This window comes from Ursus maritimus, unplaced genomic scaffold, assembly GCF_017311325.1.
Source record: "Ursus maritimus isolate PB19 unplaced genomic scaffold, ASM1731132v1 scaffold_26, whole genome shotgun sequence".
In the NCBI taxonomy this organism is placed as follows: domain Eukaryota; kingdom Metazoa; phylum Chordata; class Mammalia; order Carnivora; family Ursidae; genus Ursus; species Ursus maritimus.
The window spans coordinates 43,293,417-43,315,981 of NW_024425119.1; the positions used below are offsets into that span (position 1 = coordinate 43,293,417).

The window sequence follows — 22,565 nt, forward strand, 5'->3', positions numbered from 1 at the left end:
CTATCTTATAAACATTTCAAAAACCCAAACCTCTCAAATTCAACCCAACTCTTTGCCACAGAGTATCTGGGGTACTGTTGCCTTAACAACACTAACCCATTCTCTGGAGGCAGCTCTATTAACTATTCCTGCTACCACATTCTACAGAGAGGTATTAGCAAGAATATTGCTTTCCCTAAGCTCCTCTTCATGAGAGTGATGAGGCCTCAAGAGAAACAGGGTCTCAACAAGAGAATAGGGATGAGAGGGCTCAAAACACCCTATCATCTGTCTTTTCAGATAAGAATGCAGAGAATACAACCTTCAGCAGCCATCTTTCTTTTAAAAAAGTGCATGCAGCATATTTAGAATTCAGCTGTGTCACATCAGACTTACTGTTGGGAAGTGGATCATGAACAGAATCCAAAAATAACAGCCATTAAAGACCTAGCAACCAAAACATGTTTACGTATCCATTGAAAGCCTGGTGGTTTTGATTATATGGTGGAGAGCATAATCCACTAGTCTATTTTAGGTGAATTTTCCTTTCACCTTCCCTTAATATTAAGGCGTAAGATGGTTTCTGAGTTTAGGGGTACATAGGGTAAAAGTCTGGGCAGAGAACAGATACTGAAATAATGTAAGATTCCGATAGTTTTTGTTGCTTGGTTTTTTAAGGATCAGTCTCTTGAATTATAATGTGCTTTCATTCCTTCTTCCTCTAAGTGGTAGAAACCACTGATTTTTGAGGCTTCTATGGCAATAAGTTCTGAACCATGTCTTGTAAAAATTATCATGGTCCTTATTACCACTCCTGGGATTTACATAGCTTTTTAAAATTATTCTACCATTTCTGGAATAAAAATTTTGAATCAATGACAGTGGATTATAAATAGCTTGAAGGCCTCAAGTGGCTCCAGGATAAAACCATTTTCAAGGGATATAAGAAAGCTGGATGACAGGCCAAGGGTAGTTCGCTTTCCCAAATTTATCCTCTCTGCCAGATTTCCACTATTTCATGTAATAGAAAGCAATCACAGTAAAGTACATCCTGTAGAGATCCTACTGTAGAGTTAATTGTCACTAGATATGGGGAGAAACTTGGAAGGAGACTAAATATAACTAAAGAACTACCATTTTACCTGACCATAAAATTCTGACATGCAAAGGAGGTAAAGTAACTTGAATCCAAAAGAAGGTAACAATCTCCCTGAGTTCCAAATCCATTGAGGGGGGAAAAAGGCCTTCAGGACCAACACTAGAGGTTATAATGAATCTGAACAACCAAAATACCAGCAAACAATTCAGAAATGGGAGGAAGAAGTAGGGGAAGGAAAAGGCTTATGATAAACAGTATCCAACAATACAAAAGGAACCAAAGTAAAAAGTCCCAACTGTTTTTATCACCTCTAGTCCAAAAAATCCAAAACAAAAAGAAACAAACACAAAATCCTCTGGGATCTCACAAATTTCACTGAAAACTACTGCTTTCTGATGAGACGGCCTAAAGTAACCTACTTATACGTATCTTCCTCAGGGAACTTAAGAGATGCTTTTCCAGTGTACTCCTTTAATTTTATAATCCATTTTAAGTCCTTGTCTAGGTGGTTTTAAGCATAAAACATAAGAGGGGCACTGAGAAGCTTAAACAATAAATGAAGAAAAATAAATGTAAGTATGAAAAAATAAATCTTTTCATCAAAAATGCAGATTTTTAAAGGGAGATAAGTGAAAAGGGTCCCAGGTATCAATTATAGAAATCACAGTAAATAGTATTATCAACAAATCCACACACAAAAATTTGGAGGGATTAGGTTCAGATATGTATTCTAACACAGCTGTCTGAAAAGTGAAACAAATTTACCCTAATTTCCCAAGTGGCTTCCATTGTAAAAGAATAAAATACAAATCACATGGGGGAAAACAGTCAACAATAAAGTTGAAAACTCTGACAAGAAAGGAAATATACCCTATGATGCTGTATACTTCAGAATGCAGTGGCTTTTTTAGCCTTCTCTGAAATTTTCAGCATTTACGGGAATTCGGAATCTTCCTTCTGCCTATTCCTTGTCACTACTCACATCTCATTCACCTCTCAAATTCCAATTCTTAGAAATTTCTGGAACTTAACTCTCTTCCTTCTGCTGAAGTATTTACAATGTTTAATAGAACTAGTCTGCAATCTCACATACCACCAGTAAGTGTCACTGGGCAGTCACATGGCATATTCCTAACTGAAAGGAAATTCAACCCTTCAGTTCCATAAAATCAATTCATAAAGGCTGATAAAATTTCCTTTGTATGCCTTTCTTCATCCTTTGTGGAACATGGCAGTAGGGGAGGGTCTAGGAAGAAGAGTTAAGAAGGTGCAAAATGGGGGTGGGGGGGTATAAAAAGGCAGTTTCAACAAAATAGCTTTATTAAAAAAAAGCATATAATGAAAAATATGACACATAATGTACACATATGCAAACAATAACATGGCAGCTGACATACAGAACAAGGCATTTCGTGGTGTCAGACAGGGAAGATGGCTGAGAAATCCTGTAGTTTATATATTGCTGTGAGATCTCAGGTTCTATGTTGGATTTGTATTTCCTACATAGACAGATATGTGCCTTAGCTGCCAACAATGGTTTTCTGGATCAACAGTCCAAAGAAACTTTTTTTTCTTATTTAACAAATCCAACAGACTCCAGCAAATCGGGGCTCACGATGAACAATTCTCAGCTGCCTGCTCTAAATATGTTAAGCACACTTTTATATCCATGAAGGTTGAGGAAAAGATATTTCTAAACTTGTTTTATATTTAGATGGATAGCTTTAGAAAGCAGGAGAGAGCAACACGTATTCCTCAACACTGTGTACTGGGAAACAAACACCAGTAGAATAACAATATGAAAGAGAGCAAGGCAGATTTCATTACGGTAGAGTGCCTACACTTCCTCATAACATGGATTTACACACTGCAAATCCTCTGATCTGATTACCTCCAGTGATCACGTAAAATACCGGCTTTAAACTCTTTGCCTTAGTGATAAAACAGCCACTTTGATTCACAACGAGACATTCACAATAAAGTATATTGTAAACGTACCTGTCCACAGCCCGGGGCATTGCACACAAACGGTCTGTCGTCTCCCATATTTCATATAGCAGAGCGGAGCTGAGGAGGGGGAGGCAGGGGGAAAAGTTATGTTAAATACGCTGGAGTTAAAAAAAAAAAAAAAGTGCTTCAAAAATATCAAGCCTAGAAACAGGTGTTCCAAGAATGCTGTCTATCAAAGCTATAAACACAGGCTACTTTGGTGAGACCCATTAGACAGGTGGCATATGATCTACTGCGACTCAACTGAAACTTTTAATTAGAAAAACTGAGACCTAAATAGTGAAGGAATTTCAAACCTTTTGCTAGATTTTCCCTCTTTCTGCTACAGTATATAACACACTCCTCTAGCCTGCTGAATTACAATCAGTGCAGTTCCCTATGTCAATAAATTCACTGAACATTCGATGCGGAAGCCATATTTCTGAACCAGAGAAGACCAAAATTTGTCATTTAATTAATTAAGGGATTATAGGAGGGGTGCTCCATTTTATAGGGCTATAATCTGGCTCCCTGGTGTATAAACTACGAGACTGTTGGCAAGGGCCGTTTATCCCAGATTATTGCCAAAGAAAACAAAGCACCCATCCTATTGGGCTACACGGGAAATGATTTTCATTAATAAAAAAATAAAAAATAAAAACCTTCTCTCCCCACTGGGAGCCTCCTTCTCCCCCCACCAATCGTCTGTGGCAAATGGAGAAATATCGGTGCCCTTCCCCCTCTAATTCTATTTCTGGCGAGGTTTTTAAAAGCAGCAATAAAACAAATGTCGACTCTTTGGGGGTTTACTGGGTGAATATGTTCCGGCTGTTTGTGCCGCTCTCGGCCAGAGTTCTTGGGCTGCTCTGCTGCAGCCAACAGATGTGTGCTGCTGCAGGGGATAAAAGAAATGGCACTAAAAGGCATCACCATCCATCCTCCCCATTTCTCTGAAGAATTTAACAGGGCTTATACTGTTGTTGTTTTTTAATTATTGAAGCTAAACTCTTGAAATGTTGATCGAAACTCTTTGTCAAAGAACAATAATTCCGACATGAACGTGTTGGGGGAAATTTCTCATTTCCCAACTAGGAATAAAAATAGAGGTGGAGATGGATAAGGATGAGAAATGCAAATCATAGTAAAAATATTCCTAAAAGATAAACAGGGTTTTGAAGGGGGGGGGCACAAAAATAGTCTTCATAGAATAAACTCCTAAAGGATATTTTCGAACATCCTTCTACAAGAAAGGTGTAGAAAAGAGTATTAACAAGGGAAGATGAAAGAGGAAGAACTGTAATTTGAATATGCCTAGAAGCAACTTCAGAACTATAACCAAATTCAAATTTTTATCCTGGAGATAAACCAAAATATCAGGTTAACCTCACTCAGGTCTGCGTTAAAATAAAATGTTGAAGTGCTAGACTGAATTTGGTCATCAGAAAACTCTGCTTAAACCTCAAAGGGTAGCTAGGTAACTAACATCTCTTCTACTCGCTTCAGATTCACTCTGGGGTTGGAACCAGTACTTCTGGTAGTCTGATCAGCAATTCCACAACTCATCAGTGTTTAAAATTGTGGGGTGCCCCAGAAAATAGAGAGGGCTTCTTAGTCATCGTTCAGTGTGCTGGGAACAGGGTCGGACTATGAAGGAAACCGATGCTGCAGCATCGCTGTGACGGAAGAGAGCCTGTACGCACATAGGTGTACACAGATTTATATCACATTTAGCCAGGATAAATTGCTTCAATAAATTCTGTTCCTAGGAGAAGCCAGCTGAAGCTGATGATTGGGTACTGAGAAAATGGGAGCTTTATTCTTCACACAGCCCCAGGACAAGGGGGTTTTCTGGTTTGTTTGTTTTAAATACATGATGATTTTTTAGCACTTTCTGGAACTATGACATCGTGCAAAAAATAAACATAAAGTAACTAAAAGTAAATAAATGCAAAGACCACAGCCAGTATGACTGAAAATTCAGAACATTTCTGGAAAGCAATTCATCTCTGGAAAAATTCCTAACTGCTGTGCTGGAGATAATTTTACTTCCTAGTCCCAAACCCTGTTTCCCTAATATAATCATGAAATGAGAATTTTATTTCAACAAGGTCTTGTAGCATATTTTCAACCAGGAAGTAAACTGCAAGGGCTAGAGCAGACATAACATAAGGACCAGGTGGGATTCCTTCCTTTTACCTTGGTTCTGTGATTTGAGGCTAAATTTTCTGTTTTCTACCTAGTTAGAGGAGAAAAAGGGTGCTTGCTGGCTGAGGAGCAGGGCAGCGCTGGCATAAGAAGTGATTGAATAAACTCTGGAATGGTTTCCCTCCAACCACAAAATTCAAAATTTAACTTGGTTTTGTACAATCATATCCCAATATATGGTTTCCAAATTTTATTTAAGGGCATCCTTACTAGGAAACAGAAATGGAAAATCATGATTTTCTAAAAGAAAACAAAAGGAAAACCAAGTTGGGGGAAAAGTATTAAATGCAACAGAAGTAAGCATTTTCATGGCTCTTAAATACCAAATCTGACAATTACTAACTAGGATTTCCTGCTTCCTTCCCACTTTACTGGCTTTTTGTTTTGCCATTTTCACCAAAAGGAGGATCACAATGGGAGGAAGAAGGCCCTCCTTCTTAAATACCCAGAATTATTCTGAAATCATTCCTCAGTCTCTTGCTCCTTTTCATTTCCATCACTCTTGCTTTTTCGCTTTACAGGGATTTGTCTTTTTTAAGAATTAAATATATAACAACAATAATAATGATCTGTTCTCCCACTTAAAAAAAAAAACAACAACCCCGCTTACATCTTTTTAAATTCCCAGTCTGCTGCATCAATTGCTACATATAAGGAATGCCAATGCTTATTTCTATTTGATACTTAAAGCAAATCTCTAATTATGAGAGAGGTCAAACTGATGCCTTCTCAAGAACAAAAAGCAGCACATTTCTGTAGTATAAACAGGCCGAGACAAAGGTGAAATCTTGAATAAAGACGCTGCCATTCACTAGAATTTAATTCACGGCCCATCTGTAACTGTACTACTTGACAAGTAGATCACGGGTCTGGGTATGACACTCAAGTCCGTCGTCTGCTCCTCGGTCTATTCCTCAGGAAGAAACTCTGCATTTTAGAAAACTAACCAATAAATGACAGACAAAGGACACACACACTAAGAGACATTTCCAGGAGGAAGTGAGATGCTTTCAGAGGAGATCTTAGAAAAGGAAAACAAAGATTCAGAAAAATGCTGTCTTAGAGGCCAAGTCTGCTCATGTACTCAGTCACCAGAATGCATAAATGATAAAAATTATGATTTACTCAAAAGAGAGAAAGTTATCTGAATGCTGGGAGAGAAGTGAAGGAAACCCAAGGCTTGGAGACTGATTTTTAATAACTGGGATAATTTCATAAAATCTATGTTAAATAATTTTGTCAGAGCCAGTAGTATATTCTAAAATGCTCAATGTGCAAATAAGAAAACCGATTCTCTATGAATAAACACAGATACATATATATGCATATCTATCTTTTTTTCTCTTTTTTAATAGAATGAGGACAGAGTCTGTCACTGAGGACTACAAGGTCAGTTCTCTGGACCCAGTTATAATGTGATTATTTCTTTACTAACTAACTGCTATTCATAAAATGACCCAACTTTAGTAAGGAATAAAAGCCATGTACAAACACACCCCAGGGGCTGTTCTTAGGTTCCTAAAAACAAAAAGCAGACACTGCTAAGTACAAAAAATGAGAAGGGCATATGCACCATTAATATCAAAGATTCATGAAAATCTAGAAGGGGTTCAGACTAGCTATCATTCATTCATTCAAAAAACATTACTAAGGAACTAAGTGCCAGGCAGAGTGGACATAAAAATAAAAAGACAATAATCCTTTGCAAAAAAAAGAATCTTTCACTCATCTGTGTCAAAAAAAACTAGAGCTGGACAGTAGTTAAAGCAGTAAAAAACAGTTTTTAGTCAGAACTATTGCAATAGGGGAAAAGAGTCCTCAGTATAGAACTGGGCTCAATTCTGAATACATCATGGGCAAGTGGAAATTTATAGCCAAGGACCATGGTGGGGGTTAATGGATGGAAAAGTACTAAGAGGAAACATCAGGAGAAGGGGGGATTCTGACTAAACCGACCTAACAAGATTCTTGCTAAAGGCAGGCCAGGGTGATGAGACGTAACCGGGGTGGTGAAAGAAGAAGAACCTGATCAGATATGAGGGTGATCAGATACTGAGGGTGGGGGATTCTTGCTAAAACTGATCTTACAACAAAGTACACAGATGGGCCTAAAAGAAGGTTCAGGAACCTGCCTAAAGTTTGGTCAAAGAATTTTTGTCATTTGGCATGAGAGGTGTCAGGTAAGCGGTAAGAATGACGGCTTAATTTACAAGTTCAATTCGTCAGAGACTGATAGGTGTCCATATTAGATCCCTTACTATTTTCTATTCTTTGTGGTCATTTATCAAATTCCTTTGCTAGACAAGTCCAGAGTACAGGCAAGAGCACAAAAAAGAGGGATTTAAAGTCTTGGTAAGTAAAAGATCTGACAAGGACAAAGTTTGAAACTAATAATCACAATTTACTTTGTGCATCAAAAAGTAAATATGGTCAGTTTTAAAATTCATCAATGCACTGGGGCGCCTGGGTGGCTCAGTTAAACATCCGACTCTTGGTCTCAGCTCAGGTCTTGATCTCAGGGTCATGAGATCAAGCCCCGCATTGGGTTCCACACTGGGCATGGGGCCTACTTAAAAACAAAACAAAACAAAAAATTTAAAATTCATCAATTCACTGAATACTTTATTCAGTGCCTACCCCACACTCTAGGCCCCAGAATTCAACAGTGAATGAGACAGACGAGGTTTCTACCCTTACAGTGCTTACTTATACTCTAAAACGAAGAGACAAACACTTAAGCAAGTAAACAAAATAATTTTAGATTAATAGCAGATAACTGCTATGAAAGAAATGAAATGGTGATATGTTAGTGGCTATGGGCAGGCTATTTTAGTTTCATAAATAAAAAAAAAGAAATGGCTGTAGTATCTGTGACCAAAAAGGGAACAGGGTAGAATATAGAGATCTAGGTTAAAACTTCTGGAAGGCTTTCCTCTCCTTACAGTTGATTTCCAGTAAATATTTATTGATTTAATATGAAGCCAATATTCAAGTATACTCTGCTGAGATTCTACATTTATCTTCCAGTTTTTTCACAAAGCTGCCGGCTGGGTCCACAAAACAATTGCTATCCGGGTATTTATCTATTTAAAGCTAAACATGTTTGACGTTATTTTATTTTATTTTATTTTATTTTATTTTTATTTTTAAAGATTTTTTAGTTATTTATTTGACAGAGATGGACAGCCAGCGAGAGAGGGAACACAGGCAGGGGGAGTGGGAGAGGAAGAAGCAGGCTCCCAGCGGTGGAGCCTGATGTGGGGCTCGATCCCAGAACGCCGGGATCACGCCCTGAGCCGAAGGCAGACGCCTAACGACTGCGCTACCCAGGCGCCCCTGACGTTATTTTAAATACATATTCTTAAGACATATTTTAAGTACATACTTTGCAACTACTTTGTGCCTAGGGCACTTGATGTGACTATACCCAACCAACTCTGTGCTTTCCTTATCACCCAAATAACATAGAGGAGGCTCCATAGCTTTTGGTTAGAGTGTTAAAAAATGGGGAGAAGGAAGATTATTTGTCAAGTTAACCCTTCATTGGCCCTTGAAAACAAAACTGAGGCCAGAGCTGTTAAGATATATTTTCAAGTATAAAAGAACGCAGCAGAAGGGGGCCTGGCTGGCTTCGCAGGTAGAGCATGTGACTCTTGATCTCAGGGTTATGAGTTCAAGCCCCACATTGGGTGTGGAGCCTCCATAAAAAATAAATGAAATAAAATAAAATCTTAAAAAAAAAAAGAAACATTAAAAAAAAAGAAAGCCACAGAAATTCTTATACCTTCATATAAGACTTTTGGGAGTACATATTTGAATAATCTTTCTGGAAAGCAATCTGGCAATATTTATATTGTCTTAAATGTTTTGTATCCCTTGAACAAATCATTCTTTTTTCAGCACTTTACTCTGAGGTTAAAGCCCAAAACATGACCACTTATACATTAAAATGTTCATCATAGTCTTATTTATAACAATAGAAAAAAAGAACAAGAATTAAACGTTTAAGAAGAATGGATCAATGTAAGATACTGCTTGACACTAGACTATATTTAAGAATAACGTTCCCGAAAGCTATTTAATGACATAAGAAAATGCTATACATTCTGTGGGGAAAAAAGCAGAACATAAAATTGCATATGCACCATAATTCCAAATCTATAAAAAAAGCAAACAAAATAGGGGCGCCTGGCTGGCTCAGTCGGTAGCACATGCAACCCTACGACTCTTGATCTCGGGGTCATGAATTCAAGCCCCACATTGGGCATAGAGCCTACTGAGAAAAAAAAAAGCAAACAATAATAAGCATAGAAAAAGATAAGGGAATTAGCATCAAACGTTAATAATGGTTATCTCTGGATAATGGTATTCCAGGTAATTTTGTTTTCTTCTTCGTACTTTCAGTATTTTCCAAAGTCTACAATGATCACAGATTGCTTTTAAAAAATAAAAATAATCTAGTGTAATCTAATTTAAAAAAATGATCTGCATAACTTGAAAAAAAGTCTATGAGTAAAAAAGGTCCACATCTGCTAGACTCTTCTAAAGCACTAAACAGTATATTTACAAATCATGTAAGGTTGTTCATTCTCTACTACAAAGCAATAGAGCTAACTGACAAATTAAGTTCAAAATGGACTACAAAAAAAGCTTTCTAAAATTATAAACTAGCAGCTTCATATAGAAATAGACACGGTGGAAACTTAAACATATCGATACACAGGGTAATCAAGCAGTTCAAGGTAGTTCCTCCTTTGTTACCTTCAAGGACCCATTTTCAGAATTCCATGAATGCTCCCTAACGAGTATTACTTATATTAAACCCTTAGAAATTGCCCCAGCCATTCATCACAAAGAGAATAAAGAGAGCTGAAACCAAGCTTAGCAGGTATTAAATGCCTTTCAGCTCAGTTATAAACAAGCTAAGAAATGTAGACAGGCACCCAAACAGAGCTCTATGGGCTCCATTCCCTTATGACATTAAAAAGAAAGAAATTATATACAAACAGCTCTCTTCCAAGAACATAACTTTGGATACCAAGTTTCAGACTCTAAAATAATTTAGCTGCTGCTAAGCAGAGAGTACAAACACCAAAGATCTCTACCACAGCAATCTCAACATTTTATTCTCCATAGGATACTCAGTGTTGCTGTGATTTGCATTACATCTAGAAAACTGATTTAAGGAAAAGATGCCAATAAACATATGAACTGTGAGACTATAACGCACATTATGTGAATCTCAGAAAACAAAGAAGACTCCAGTTTTCCTAGGTAGTAGATTATTTAGGAATTGAAATTTCTGTTCATAAATTCTGAGTTTGTTTCCCACTGTATTATTTAGCATAAAAACAGTTTAGCATATATTATTTCACTAGTAGGTAAACCAACTGCCCCAAAGGGATTATATAGAAAGCACATATATCACTATAATCTTAAACTAACTTGCTTTACTGTTTTATATCAGGGTTTTTGTAACGCACTTTGCTAACAGACTGGAAAACTGAGGTAGAGAGTTATAAAAAAAAAGAAATAGACAAAAGATGAGTCAAGAGGTTGAGGCTGGCCTGAATACTAGTTACCTATCCTCACACACCTCAAAGAAAATACAAAAATGGACAGCACATCTTTTTAGAACTCCCAAAATTTGTACAATAATCTGCATATTGTGTAACTACTTCCAACTGAACTGTGTTATTTCCAAAAATTTACACACAATAGGTGCTTATGTTTATTATACAAATGAAATGTCCAGAAATATGAATTGGAGGGACTACAAATTCTTTTTTTTTTTTTTTTAAAGATTTTTATTTATTTATTCGACAGAGACAGAGACAGCCAGCGAGAGAGAACACAGGCAGGGGGAGCAGGAGAGGAAGAAGCAGGCTCACAGCAGAGGAGCCTGATGTGGGGCTCGATCCCATAACGCCGGGATCACGCCCTGAGCCGAAGGCAGACGCTTAACCGCTGTGCCACCCAGGCGCCCCGGGACTACAAATTCTTGGAGCATTATTTTTGTCTAGGAAAATTAAACAATGTTCATAGTTTTAATATTAAGAGTGTGTGTGTGTGTATGTGTGTATATGTACTTTTTTTTTTTGTGGTGGGCAGCAAAGTAAAGTTATTGAGTTAATAGTAAAAAGCTCTCGAAGAGGAAAGGGACCCGAGAGGGTTGCCCAACATTAAGTATATTTTATTATAATAATTTTTAAATTCACAATCCAGTTACCGTGTATGTCAAGGATTGGCAAACTTCAGTCCGTGGGCCAAATCCAGCCTGCCACATGTTTTAGTATGGTCCACAAGCTAAGAATGGTTTTTACATTTTTAAATAGTTGAAAAAAAAAACAAAAAAGAATATTTCATGGCACATAAAAATTATATGAAGTTCAAATTTTAGTGTCCATAAAAAAGTTTTAGCCACGCTTGTCCTTTGTATGCTGTCTGTGGCTTCTTAGTGCTACAATGGCAGAGCTGAGTAGTTAAAAACAGATCTCATGCCTGCAAAGCCTTATTTACTATCTGGCCTTAGTTTGCAGACTCCTGGTATTTATAAATAACTATCATTAATTAAAATACATGGTTAATTAGGAGATCCCAATTATGACAAATGTCAGAGTGTATGTGTTAATCATTAATAAGAACTTTTATAATGTGACTATTCAAGTACTAATTTCTTTTTATTTGACTACAAATTTTAGAAATTAGGTTTTCTTTCTTTTCTTTTTTTAAAGATTTTTATTTATTTATTTGACAGAGAGAGAGACAGCAAGAGAGGGAACACTAGCAGGGGAGGGAGGGAGGGAGAAGCAGGCTTCCCGCTGAGCAGGGAGCCCAATGCGGGGCTTGATCCCAGGACCCTGGGAGCATGACCTGAGCCGAAGGCAGACGCTTAACGACTGAGCCACCAAGATGCCCCTCTTTTCTTTTTTTTTTTAATGTGGGGCTCCAACTCACAACTGGGAGATCAAGACTTGAGCCATGATCAAGAGTCAGACACTTGGGGTGCCTGGGTGGCACAGCGGTTAAAGCGTCTGCCTTCGGCTCAGGGCGTGATCCCGGTGTTCCGGGATCGGGCCCCACATCAGGCTCCTCCGCTATGAGCCTGCTTCTTCCTCTCCCACTCCCCCTGCTTGTGTTCCCTCTCTCGCTGGCTGTCTCTATCTCTGTCAAATAAATAAATAAAATCTTAAAAAAAAAAAAAAAAGTCAGACACTTAACCGACCAAGCCATCCAGGCGTTCCCCCCCCTTCTTTAATTTAAGTCATCTCTACACCCATCTTGCGGCTCGAACTACAACTCAAGAGTAATATGCTCTTCTTTTTTTTTTTTTTTTTTTTTTTTCAACAGAGATAGAGACAGCCCGCAAGAGAGGGAACACAAGCAGGGGGAGTAGGAGAGGAAGAAGCAGGCTCACAGCAGAGGAGCCTGATGCGGGGCTCGATCCCATCACGCCGGGATCACGCCCTGAGCCGAAGGCAGACGCCTAACCGCTGTACCACCCAGGCGCCCCATGAGTAATATGCTCTTCTGACTGAGCCAGTCAGGTGCCCAAGAAATTAGGTCTTCTAAAAATAAGGTTAATTAAGCTAGCTCCACAGTTCTCAACCTTTAGCATATTCACCTGGGCACCTTGAAAAATATAGATTTCTATGCCTCCTGGATTTTCTTGGCTTTGGAGCCCAAGAATCTACACTTTAGAGCTTATAGTTCTTCCATATAGTAAACAGCTGTATTTTTTCAATTTGGTACTAAAAGACAGCAGTTCTCAAAGTGGGCTCCAGGGATCCCCATAGATTCCTAAGACCCCGTCAGAGGGTTCATGGGTGTTCAGGTCATACATGGATAAAAAATCTATTTAAAGGGCAAGACAGGCTAATTCATTTTATTTATTTATTTGACAGAGATAGAGACAGCCAGCGAGAGAGGGAACACAAGCAGGGGGAGTGGGAGAGGAAGAAGCAGGCTCATAGAGGAGGAGCCTGATGTGGGGCTCGATCCCAGAACGCCAGGATCACGCCCTGAGCCGAAGGCAGACGCTTTAACCGCTGTGCCACCCAGGCGCCCCAGGCTAATTCATTTTAATGTAACAAAGTACCGAACATTGAGAGATGTGGTTTCAGATTCTACACAATAGCTAACCTGTAAGAAACCATCACATTTTGGATTCTGGTATGGTATCAAAGAAGAAAGACTATCTACAATTATCTGAAAATAATTTTCCTTTTCCTGGGCTCCTGGGTGTTTCAGTCAGTTGAGTATCGGACTCTTGGTTTCTTTTTTTTTTCTTTCTTTTTTCTTTTTTTTTTAAAGATTTTATTTATTTATTCGACAGAGATAGAGACAGCCAGCAAGAGAGGGAACACAGCAGGGGAGTGGGAGAGGAAGAAGCAGGCTCATAACAGAGGATCCTGATGTGGGGCTCGATCCCATAACGCCAGGATCACGCCCTGAGCCGGAGGCAGACGCTTTAACCGCTATGCCACCCAGGCGCCCCCGGACTCTTGGTTTCTGCTCAGGTCATGATCTCATGGGTTGTGGGACCAAGTCCCACATCCAGCATCTCGCTCAGCGGGGAGGCTGCTTGAGGATTCTCTTCCTCCGCCCCTCCCCTCCTCAAATAAATAAATCTTTAAAAATAAATCTTTCCTTTTCCTATTAGTATCTGCGTGTGAGCCCAAGTTTTCATATATGCTTCAACCAAAGACAACATATTGTAACGGACTGAATGCAGAAGAAGATTTGAGAATCCAGCTGTTTTCTATTAAGCCAGACATTAAAAGATTTAAAGCCCTGCCCCTAAATTTTTTTTGACACTATAATAGTTATTTATATTTACTTAAAGTAAATATTTTTTCAATTTCCCCATTTTAATTTCTAAAATGCTCAATATCAATAGATACAACCAAGACAAACCAAAGCCCTTTGGAGTCCCGAACAATTATGAAGAGTATAAAGCGGTAGGTACTGAGACCAAAAGCAGTTAAGACCCACTGCTTTAAGAAATACACAAACAGTAGAGTACCCTGGATTGACCAACGAGAAGGTTAAAATTAATTTCTGGATTTGGAGCTCTAACATGCAGGGACAGGTTTCAAAAAAAGGAGCCAGCTTAAATAGACCAAATAGTTTTGCAGCAAATGACTGAAAACAGATGGGAATGAGAATTAGGCTGAATCACAAGTTAGGCAACACATGGCCAAAGCTTAGAACCTATCTGGAAACACTTCATATAGGCAACCACTTGACTAGAACTTTTTTTAAGTCTCTCTAGGCTTTTGGAGGATTCAAGGAACTATTTTAAGCTATCCTCAGAAAGGTTAATAAAGCAAAAACACAGAAGCAACAACTTGCTAAAGTGACAGCAGGAAGCAGAGTTAGAAATAACTACAGAACATTATACCTATCTATGTTTGGCCTCAATATGCATTTTAGAAGTTGAAAAATTCCTGGAAACAGGTAGACTGTCAAAAAACTAATGCTCTGTTTTGGGTTTTTTCCTACTCATTTTCAGATAAAGTATCATCCCTAAAATAATACACCAATAGCAATCAACCCCAAAACACTAAACTTTAAGGATAAATTTAAAATCTTCATGGACTTAATTTTTTTTATGGACTTAATTTAAATAGACTGCTAACAACAATAAACCTGATAGACCTTAATATTAAATCCTAGTATGAGTTCGGTCCTAGATAGGAAATTGCTACAATATCCCATAATGACAATCATGGAGATGCTTAGAAATTCTCAAGGAAAAAATCTATTCTAAGACTGTCCACATACTGCAACAAAGTGATCTATTTGGGGTATTCTAATGCCCACTGACTGACTTTCAACAGTCCCAAACACAGATGTGTAAAATATCAGCAAACTACTGCTTGCCCAAAACTTAAAAAAATAAAGAAAATGGTGCTACAGGAGACAAGTTACTACCAGAAATACCAGAAAACCCATGTTAAATAAAACCAACATGGTGTTACTCAAGTTTGATAAAGCTTATGTAAACATTACTGGCAAGAAACTTGGTGCCAACACAAATCATTTACAGCAGTCATATGTTCTAGTCAATAAATCATCCTGTTTTTATAATATAGTCAGGCATATTCCTTTTCAGAAAGAATGATTATGCTCTATTTTTTAATCTGAAAAAAAAAAAAAGTAATTTTTCTACTGCATGGTAAATTTTAAGTCCCAAATACAATCTGACCAATTTAGCATACAAATCTTCTTTGTCCACTATGTCAGCAAGAAGCACTACCCCAGATAAGATATTAATAGGTAATTCCACTCAGAACAAGTTGGATTTTGTGAGAAGTGGAGCAATGGCAGAACAATACTTTCATAGTGGCCCCAGCCACAAGCTCACAAAGTGATTTTTTAAGCTAAATCTTAGCTCCTGTTATACTTTCATAAGTTTATGTTTATTAAGGATAAATGCATTCTTAAATAGAAAAGAGAAACTTTTTTTTTTTTTTTTAAGTAAACTCTACACCCAATATGGGGCTCGAACTCACAACCAAGACCAAGAGTCGCATGCTCCACTGACTGACCCAGCCAGGCATCCTAAAAAGAGACTTTTTACATACTCGGGTTTCAAATGTATGAGAACATTTAGGATTAAAATTATACAAAACATGACACAAAGTTAACAAACTGAAGTTGTGAGTCTGTAATGAGTTTTGTTCTCCGATTAAGTGTTCTTACATCCTTCATAAAATTACTGTAGGAAAAAAAAATTACTGTAGTAACTCACATTTGCCTTAGTTGGGAATCTTTCCTAGATGTCTGCCTACGAAGTTTTTTTTAAAAACTAAATAACAAATTTGTTTTTTCATAAAAGTTTTCCTGAAATATAACACTCATCCTTCCTCTCTAGGAAGCCAAGCAGTATACTTTTACTTTCAAAACTAAACTGAATTTTCTTCATTGTATACAAGCAGTGGGTATATTATTCAGACACCCCCCCACACACACACACACACAGTTTCTAAACAAAAGGATAAAGAGAAGGAAACAAAACAAAATACTATGGCTTAAGGGGGGAGGGGGAGACAAACAAACATTCTTTCAACACAAAAATGTCCACCAGGGAAATTCTGGAGAAAATATCATGATGAAATATTTTAAGACATGAAATGACTCCAATGCAAAATTTTGTTGTTGTTGTTGATTCTTGTTTTGTTTCTTGCTCAAAGCAGTTATTTCTTGATGTTTATGTTCCTTACTTTCTTTTTAGCCATTGCCACTGGGTCAGTAGAACCACTTCAATTGCATTTTCTTTACAGTCTATTTTTCTTCCTGATTCTTCAATAGTAAGTTCTTTGATCTGAGTTTCTATTTATGAATGTTTGGACTGGAAAGGACCTTGAGGGGTCATCAAGTCCATCCTTCTGCTTTCCAGGAGAATTCATAACTAACCAATATCAAATGGATGAGAAGCTATCAAAAGATGCATCCTGTCCCTAACAGCATGCTACTCCATTCTGCACAGACATTTCCATTCACAATTTGCAATTTTCTAAAAGTGAAAGTAAAAATTAAAACCCCAAAAGAGGAAGGTGCTTTAAAAATGCATTTATCAGCTAAAATCGCTCAAACATAGGTTCAACTATCAGGTCTAAAATTAACACACAGGAAAGTTGTTGGCTGCCAACACAGTCTTTAGTCCCTAGAGATGTCTCCTGATGTTCTGGGTTATTTCTAGCACAATTTTACCTACAGCACAGAGCATGACAAACTTATCCTACCACATCAATAAACTATAATTATAAAAGGCAACTCTGTGTGTGTGTGTGTGTGTGTGTGTGTGTGTGTGGTGTATTTTTTCTTACAGGTAGTGTAGGTTTTTATTCCAAACAAAATGAAAAGTTGGGACTAAACTGGAGATGTCAATATTATGGGGAGGCTATGATATAACTGTTACATGGACAACAGTTTAATTTTTTAATATGTAACTTAAAATGTTACTTAAAATGCCATGTCTTGGGGTGCACGGGTGGCTCATTCATTAAACCGTCTGCCTTCAGTTCATGTCATGATCCCAGGGCCCTGGGATTGAGCCCCACATTGGGCTCCCTGCTCAGTGGAGAGCCTGCTTCTCCTTTTCCTTCCGCCTGCTGCTCCCCCTACTTGTGTTCTCTCTGTCAAATAAATAAATAAAATCTTTAAAAAAAAGGGGCGCCTGGGTGGCTCAGTCGTTAAGCATCTGCCTTCAGCTCAGGGCGTGATCCCAGGGTCCTGGGATTGAGCCCCACATTGGGCTCCCTGCTCCGCTGGGAGCCTGCTTCTTCCTCTCCCACTCCCCCTGCTTGTGTTCCCTCTCTCGCTAGCTGTCTCTCTGTCAAATAAATAAATAAAATCTTTAAAAAAAAAAATCTTAAAAAAATTAAAATAAATAAAATGCCAAGTCTTCCTAAAAGATTCCAAAACAGAATTTCATCTGATGACACAAAATATGCAACTATGCAGAAACAACTGCTAATCATTCTAGAATTATTTTAAAAATCAAAAATAAAGGAAGCAGGACCAGCAATGTTGGAAATGGGGGGGGAGGGCAATTATACTTAAAAAGATAGGGGAATTATTAAATAGATGTCTTATAAACAACTGGCAAGTAATGCAGTGATTTATAAACACTAGCATGACCTAGCTAGGTAGCAACTAATGTCTAACTTCATTTCATTTTTTAACAGGTCACTAGCCTAGGAGCTTAGGGGTAGGTCAGAGACAATATATTTAGATTTCAACAGGATACCTCTTAATATTTCACAGGAAATATAAGTTAGATGATAAAACAGAAGGTGGATTCATAATTGTATTTTACCCAAAAGGTTGATTAATGGAATATCAACATAATGATAGCATGCTGGTGCTGTGCGGCACTACTCCGCCCTTCTGTATTTGTGCCAGTGACCTACAACAAAACACAGGTGTTTATGTCTCAGGTATCAAATGTATCTATCAATGATAAAAACGTGAGGATATGATACGAGGAATGGCTAAAAGGCCAAACAACATTATTAAGCTAAAACAATAAACCCAAATTAACAAGATGACAATTACAAGGAAATGTAAGGTCATCAATTACATTTAAATCAATTACAGAAATTAACGCGATCTTAGGCTTTAAGAATAGAGGTATAGAGCACAGCAGAAAAGTGGCCATACTCTCCCCTGTACTTTGTATTGATCAGATTATACCCGAGGTGTTAGATTTCAGATCTAGATAAGAAACCCTAAATACAGGCAACCCAGTTGATGAGGAGCCTGAACTTTATTAAAAATGGTCACATAAGGAATGGCTGAAATGACTTGGGATATTTACCCCACCACATAACTGTCATCAAACACTTGAAGGGCTACCATGCTGACAAGGAATTAGGTTTATTTATTGTAGCTGCAAATGGCAGAACTAAACAGCTTTAGCACAATGTAAAGAATGTTCTAAAAGTAGACCTTCAATAATGGAACAGGGCATCTGTGAAGTGGGGACCTCCTTCTTACAGCATTAGGAAGTGAAAAGATCCACCTGCCAGGAATTCCAAATGTGATGTATTTTCACATTTCATGAATATACCTGGTCCCAAAAGAAACCTCCTGCAAGACGGCAACATTCAAAAACCAGATGCTTAAAAATTGTTTTCTTCGACATGTTTCTAAACAGATGGAAGACCTTCTTTTTTTAAGTTTATTTTTTTAGTATTCTCTACACCCAACGTGGAGCTCGAACTCACAACCACAAGATCAAGAGTCACATGCTCCACCGACTAAGCCCGCCAGCCACCCGATGGAAAACTTTTTCATGAACTCTAAAATCATACTACCATTTTCAGAGAAACCAACAACAAAAGAAACTAATGCCTTTTCTTTTTAAATGAATGCTGCATTTGTTTTTCTGAAAGAAACAACATCTGCACCTTAACTTTAGTACCTTTATCAAGGGATAAGGGACAATTATATGCCAGCCTGCCAACTAGTCTCAAGAAGAGAGCGGTCTTTGTTATACGTTTACATGGCAATGCTATTTGCTCCACCTAAAACTTCCTTGCAAGAAGAAGGCTCCTCCTTATCAGACGTGGATGAGGCTGCTGCAACACTGACTCCCTCCTCCTGCAGCCTAGGAAAAACTCAGTCTTGACATGTACAAAACAATAACTTGTGAGAACTTCAGAGCAGCTGTGTTCAGGCAGAGCCAGGGACTTGACTTGAGGCAAAGTAGTAGCTTAAGAACTGGCTGAAAAAAACAATTTTCATTTTGAGTTGGAAGTGGGGAGAGGAAAGAAAAAGGAGGTATAGTAGCAGTAGCCATTAACATTTGAAAGCCATGGTAAACAAAAATGCTTAAAAATTACAACGCTGAAACTATCACAGGATATAACCTTTGATCCACAAGTTTAAAGATGAGCAGTGTTAAAACTCCCTAGCTTTCTGCTAGGTGTTAACACTAATGAGATTAGAACAAACAAACAAACAACTTGCACTTAATAGTGCCCAAGTTAAAGCCATCACAATTTGAGAATGGAAGAATAAAACAAGAGACTTTGCTCTTTCATTGGATATTTTTTGTTCTGCTGCCAGGCAGACTGTGAAAATGTCTGGATATCCAACAGCACTGCTCTGAATATAAAATACTGGAACCCAATTCAGTAATTAATGCTAACGGGTCAGTAATTAATTGGTCTCAACGTGTTGTAGGGGCAACTTTCTGGCCAGGAAAAAAAGCTTCAAATGGTTGCTGAAAACCAAAGGTTAATACAAAGCAACATACTCTGGTTTCTCTTCATGTAACAGCTTTACCGGCATTTCAGACATTATTTTGCTTCTCAAAAGTAAAAGAGAAGGATGTAAAAGACAAATCTATGCAGTAGCAAAGAAGTTATTAATTGGCTGTATTAGTTCAATTCATTATTAAATAATACACAACTATCAAACAAAGGGCAAAGGCTTGTCCCTTTGCTGTACAGAATTAACAAACTGGTAAGACTACTTAGTATAGCTGCCAAACTTTTCTTTAGCTTCTTTTCTTACAGACATGTTATATTTCGCAATAGTCTCCACTTACCTTACATCCTCCATGTTTAAGTACAAATTGTGTTTGATTTCCCCAACCCCTGCCCTAAGATATTATGACATATCTTTAACTTCTGAGTTTAGACACAAAGGAAGAAACTGAAAATTTTTCACTTTCCTGAAATAGATGTCCATCTTATTTACACCATTTAAAAATATATAATGTAAGCTAACTAAAACTAATGCAACCATCCATTTAACAACTCCAAGAATATGAGTGGAAAAGACACACATTTAACAAAACAAACTTCAGTTTGGTATATTTTTCTGTGCTTAGAATAACCGTAAAGACCAATGTCTTTACAAGAATTCTTACACTACTGCAAAGTTTTTAAATAAAGAATCAAGTGAGCTCGCCCAGAAAACTCTACACACCCCCCACAAACCTACAGTTACTGTGACACAACCTTCGGAGATACTAAAACACCCTCTATTAAGTAGAAAACAAACTTTTAAAGTTAGGAAAGTAGCAACACAGCAATCTGGGTAGGAGGTGCCCTGGGTAGTAAACACCCCAGTCAGAGAACATAACAAGCAATTCAGAGCAACATATGACTCCCAGTGGGGCTCCAACCTGGTACGCTCAAGTCCCAAGCCCCCATCCCTGAATTTAGGAAGAGATGAGTGTAGGAAGAGGAAGAGAGGGAGAAAGGAAATCACAGTAGAAGCGATGAAAGTGTTCTATTTTTCTCCTCCTGCACCCCCACCCCACTATTCTTGCAAGCTGGTCCACCAGCCTAGGTGCCACATACAGCAAAAGCCCCAAATCAATATCCTAGGCTGCTTCTGGTACTTAGGCTAGAGACCCGTATATATCAGCGGTCTCCTTTCCAAACACCTCCTTTACCGCTCTGAATTCCCCTATACTCTTCCCAAAGTGATGCCTTTTGGCTCGTAAGCCCACCTCTATTAAGTCTTCCTAAACTCATTCACTGAATTTTCTCCAAATTCATACTTTCTCTCTGAAGTCATGTCCCTATTCTTTTTCATAATTCAGTCGAAAGGCCAGGACTCTCATTTCCAATGATTTACCTCTACCTGTCTCTCCAACCAAACCCAATGCCATGTTTTCACCTACTGTTCCCTACCTCCTGCCTATTGCCCCTGGCTCTTCAATGCCAAGCCCCTAACCCCACTTTGATAAGCCTGAGTCTTCAACCAATTTAGTACCCCTCCCCTTCCTCCCATTCCGCCCCATCCCCTGATCCTCCCATTAGGCTCTACTAGACTTCCATTCCCTCAGGATTCAACTCCCCTCTCCTTGCCACGCCCTGTGCCCCCCGGGGCTACTTACCCCAAGTTCTCCCCACACTTCAGGCCTCTGGCCCCGCCTTCCCCCCCAGAGGAAGGAGGCGGTAGGAGGGAGAGTGGAGGGGCGGCACTCCGCAAGGTAAAGACGATCTCTCATTAGTGTTCATCGCCGCCAATCGTAGCTTCCTTCTCTTTTATTGGTCGGCGTTAGTCCATGCCCCACCCACTTCCTCAGACAGGGCCCGGCCACCGCCTCAGCGCCCCCGTCCAACACAGACTGGCAGGGGAGACCCCGGCCTGGGACACTGAGAGTGGCCAGAGTTGAAAGAGAGACTCCGCCAGATCATGGACTAGTTAATGTTAAAAGAACTCACCCGCTGGTAGCTCCGTCGCCTCCCGCCCGCCCGCGTTCGTTCCCACAATCTGTCTCCAGCTCCTTCTTTCCCCCCTCAGCGGAGCAGATACTTTCTTCTCGTCCGGCCAGGGGCGCTCACCTCTCGCGAGATGTTGGGGGGCGGGGGGGAGGAAGGGCGAGATCCGTAGGCCCTAAATTGGAAAGGGGCCGAAAGGCGGGGCTCCGGAAAAAAGAAGGGGCTGGGCTTTTGGTGGGCCGGGCTGGACTGGAGAGAGAGAGGCTGAGCGAACTGGCTACATACAGGTTACACGTGTTGGGCTGTGGAATGAAGGGGTGAAAGAAAAACGAAAGAGAATCCATTCAGGTGCCCGTAGTAGTGGAGATCCAAAAGGTGAAGTAAAGGCACCTGGCTGGCCCAGTGGGAACAGCTTGTGATTCTTCATTTTGGGGACATGAGTTCAAGCCCCACGTTGGGTACAGAGATAACTTAAACCAAAAGCTCGTAAGAGGACGCTCAAAAGGGGAAGTAAATATTCTAGGGAATGAGATTATTTGAAAGGAGCTCACTCCCCCCCCCCCCCCCTGGGTGGCACAGCGGTTAAGCATCTGCCTTCG

The 22,565-nt window shown here is 39.0% G+C and overlaps 1 protein-coding gene across 3 annotated transcripts in view; it reads right to left on the minus strand.

The window, feature by feature from the left end:
• Nucleotides 1-22,121, minus strand: part of LOC103675540 (cyclic AMP-dependent transcription factor ATF-7) — an 84,461-nt gene extending 62,340 nt beyond the window's left edge. The window contains exons 1-2 of one of the 3 annotated variants that reach the window (XM_008704666.2): nt 21,970-22,121; nt 3,077-3,145 (exon numbers count right to left, since the gene is read on the minus strand). In XM_008704666.2, the coding sequence (XP_008702888.1) occupies nt 3,077-3,124 (48 nt within the window). In that variant the 5' untranslated portion in view covers nt 3,125-3,145; nt 21,970-22,121. Of the gene's footprint in view, nt 1-3,076; nt 3,146-18,098; nt 18,442-21,638; nt 21,938-21,969 lie in introns of those variants that run through there. The other 2 variants (XM_008704668.2, XM_008704667.2) reach the window with 2 other exon arrangements.
• Nucleotides 22,122-22,565: the final 444 nt, after the last annotated feature.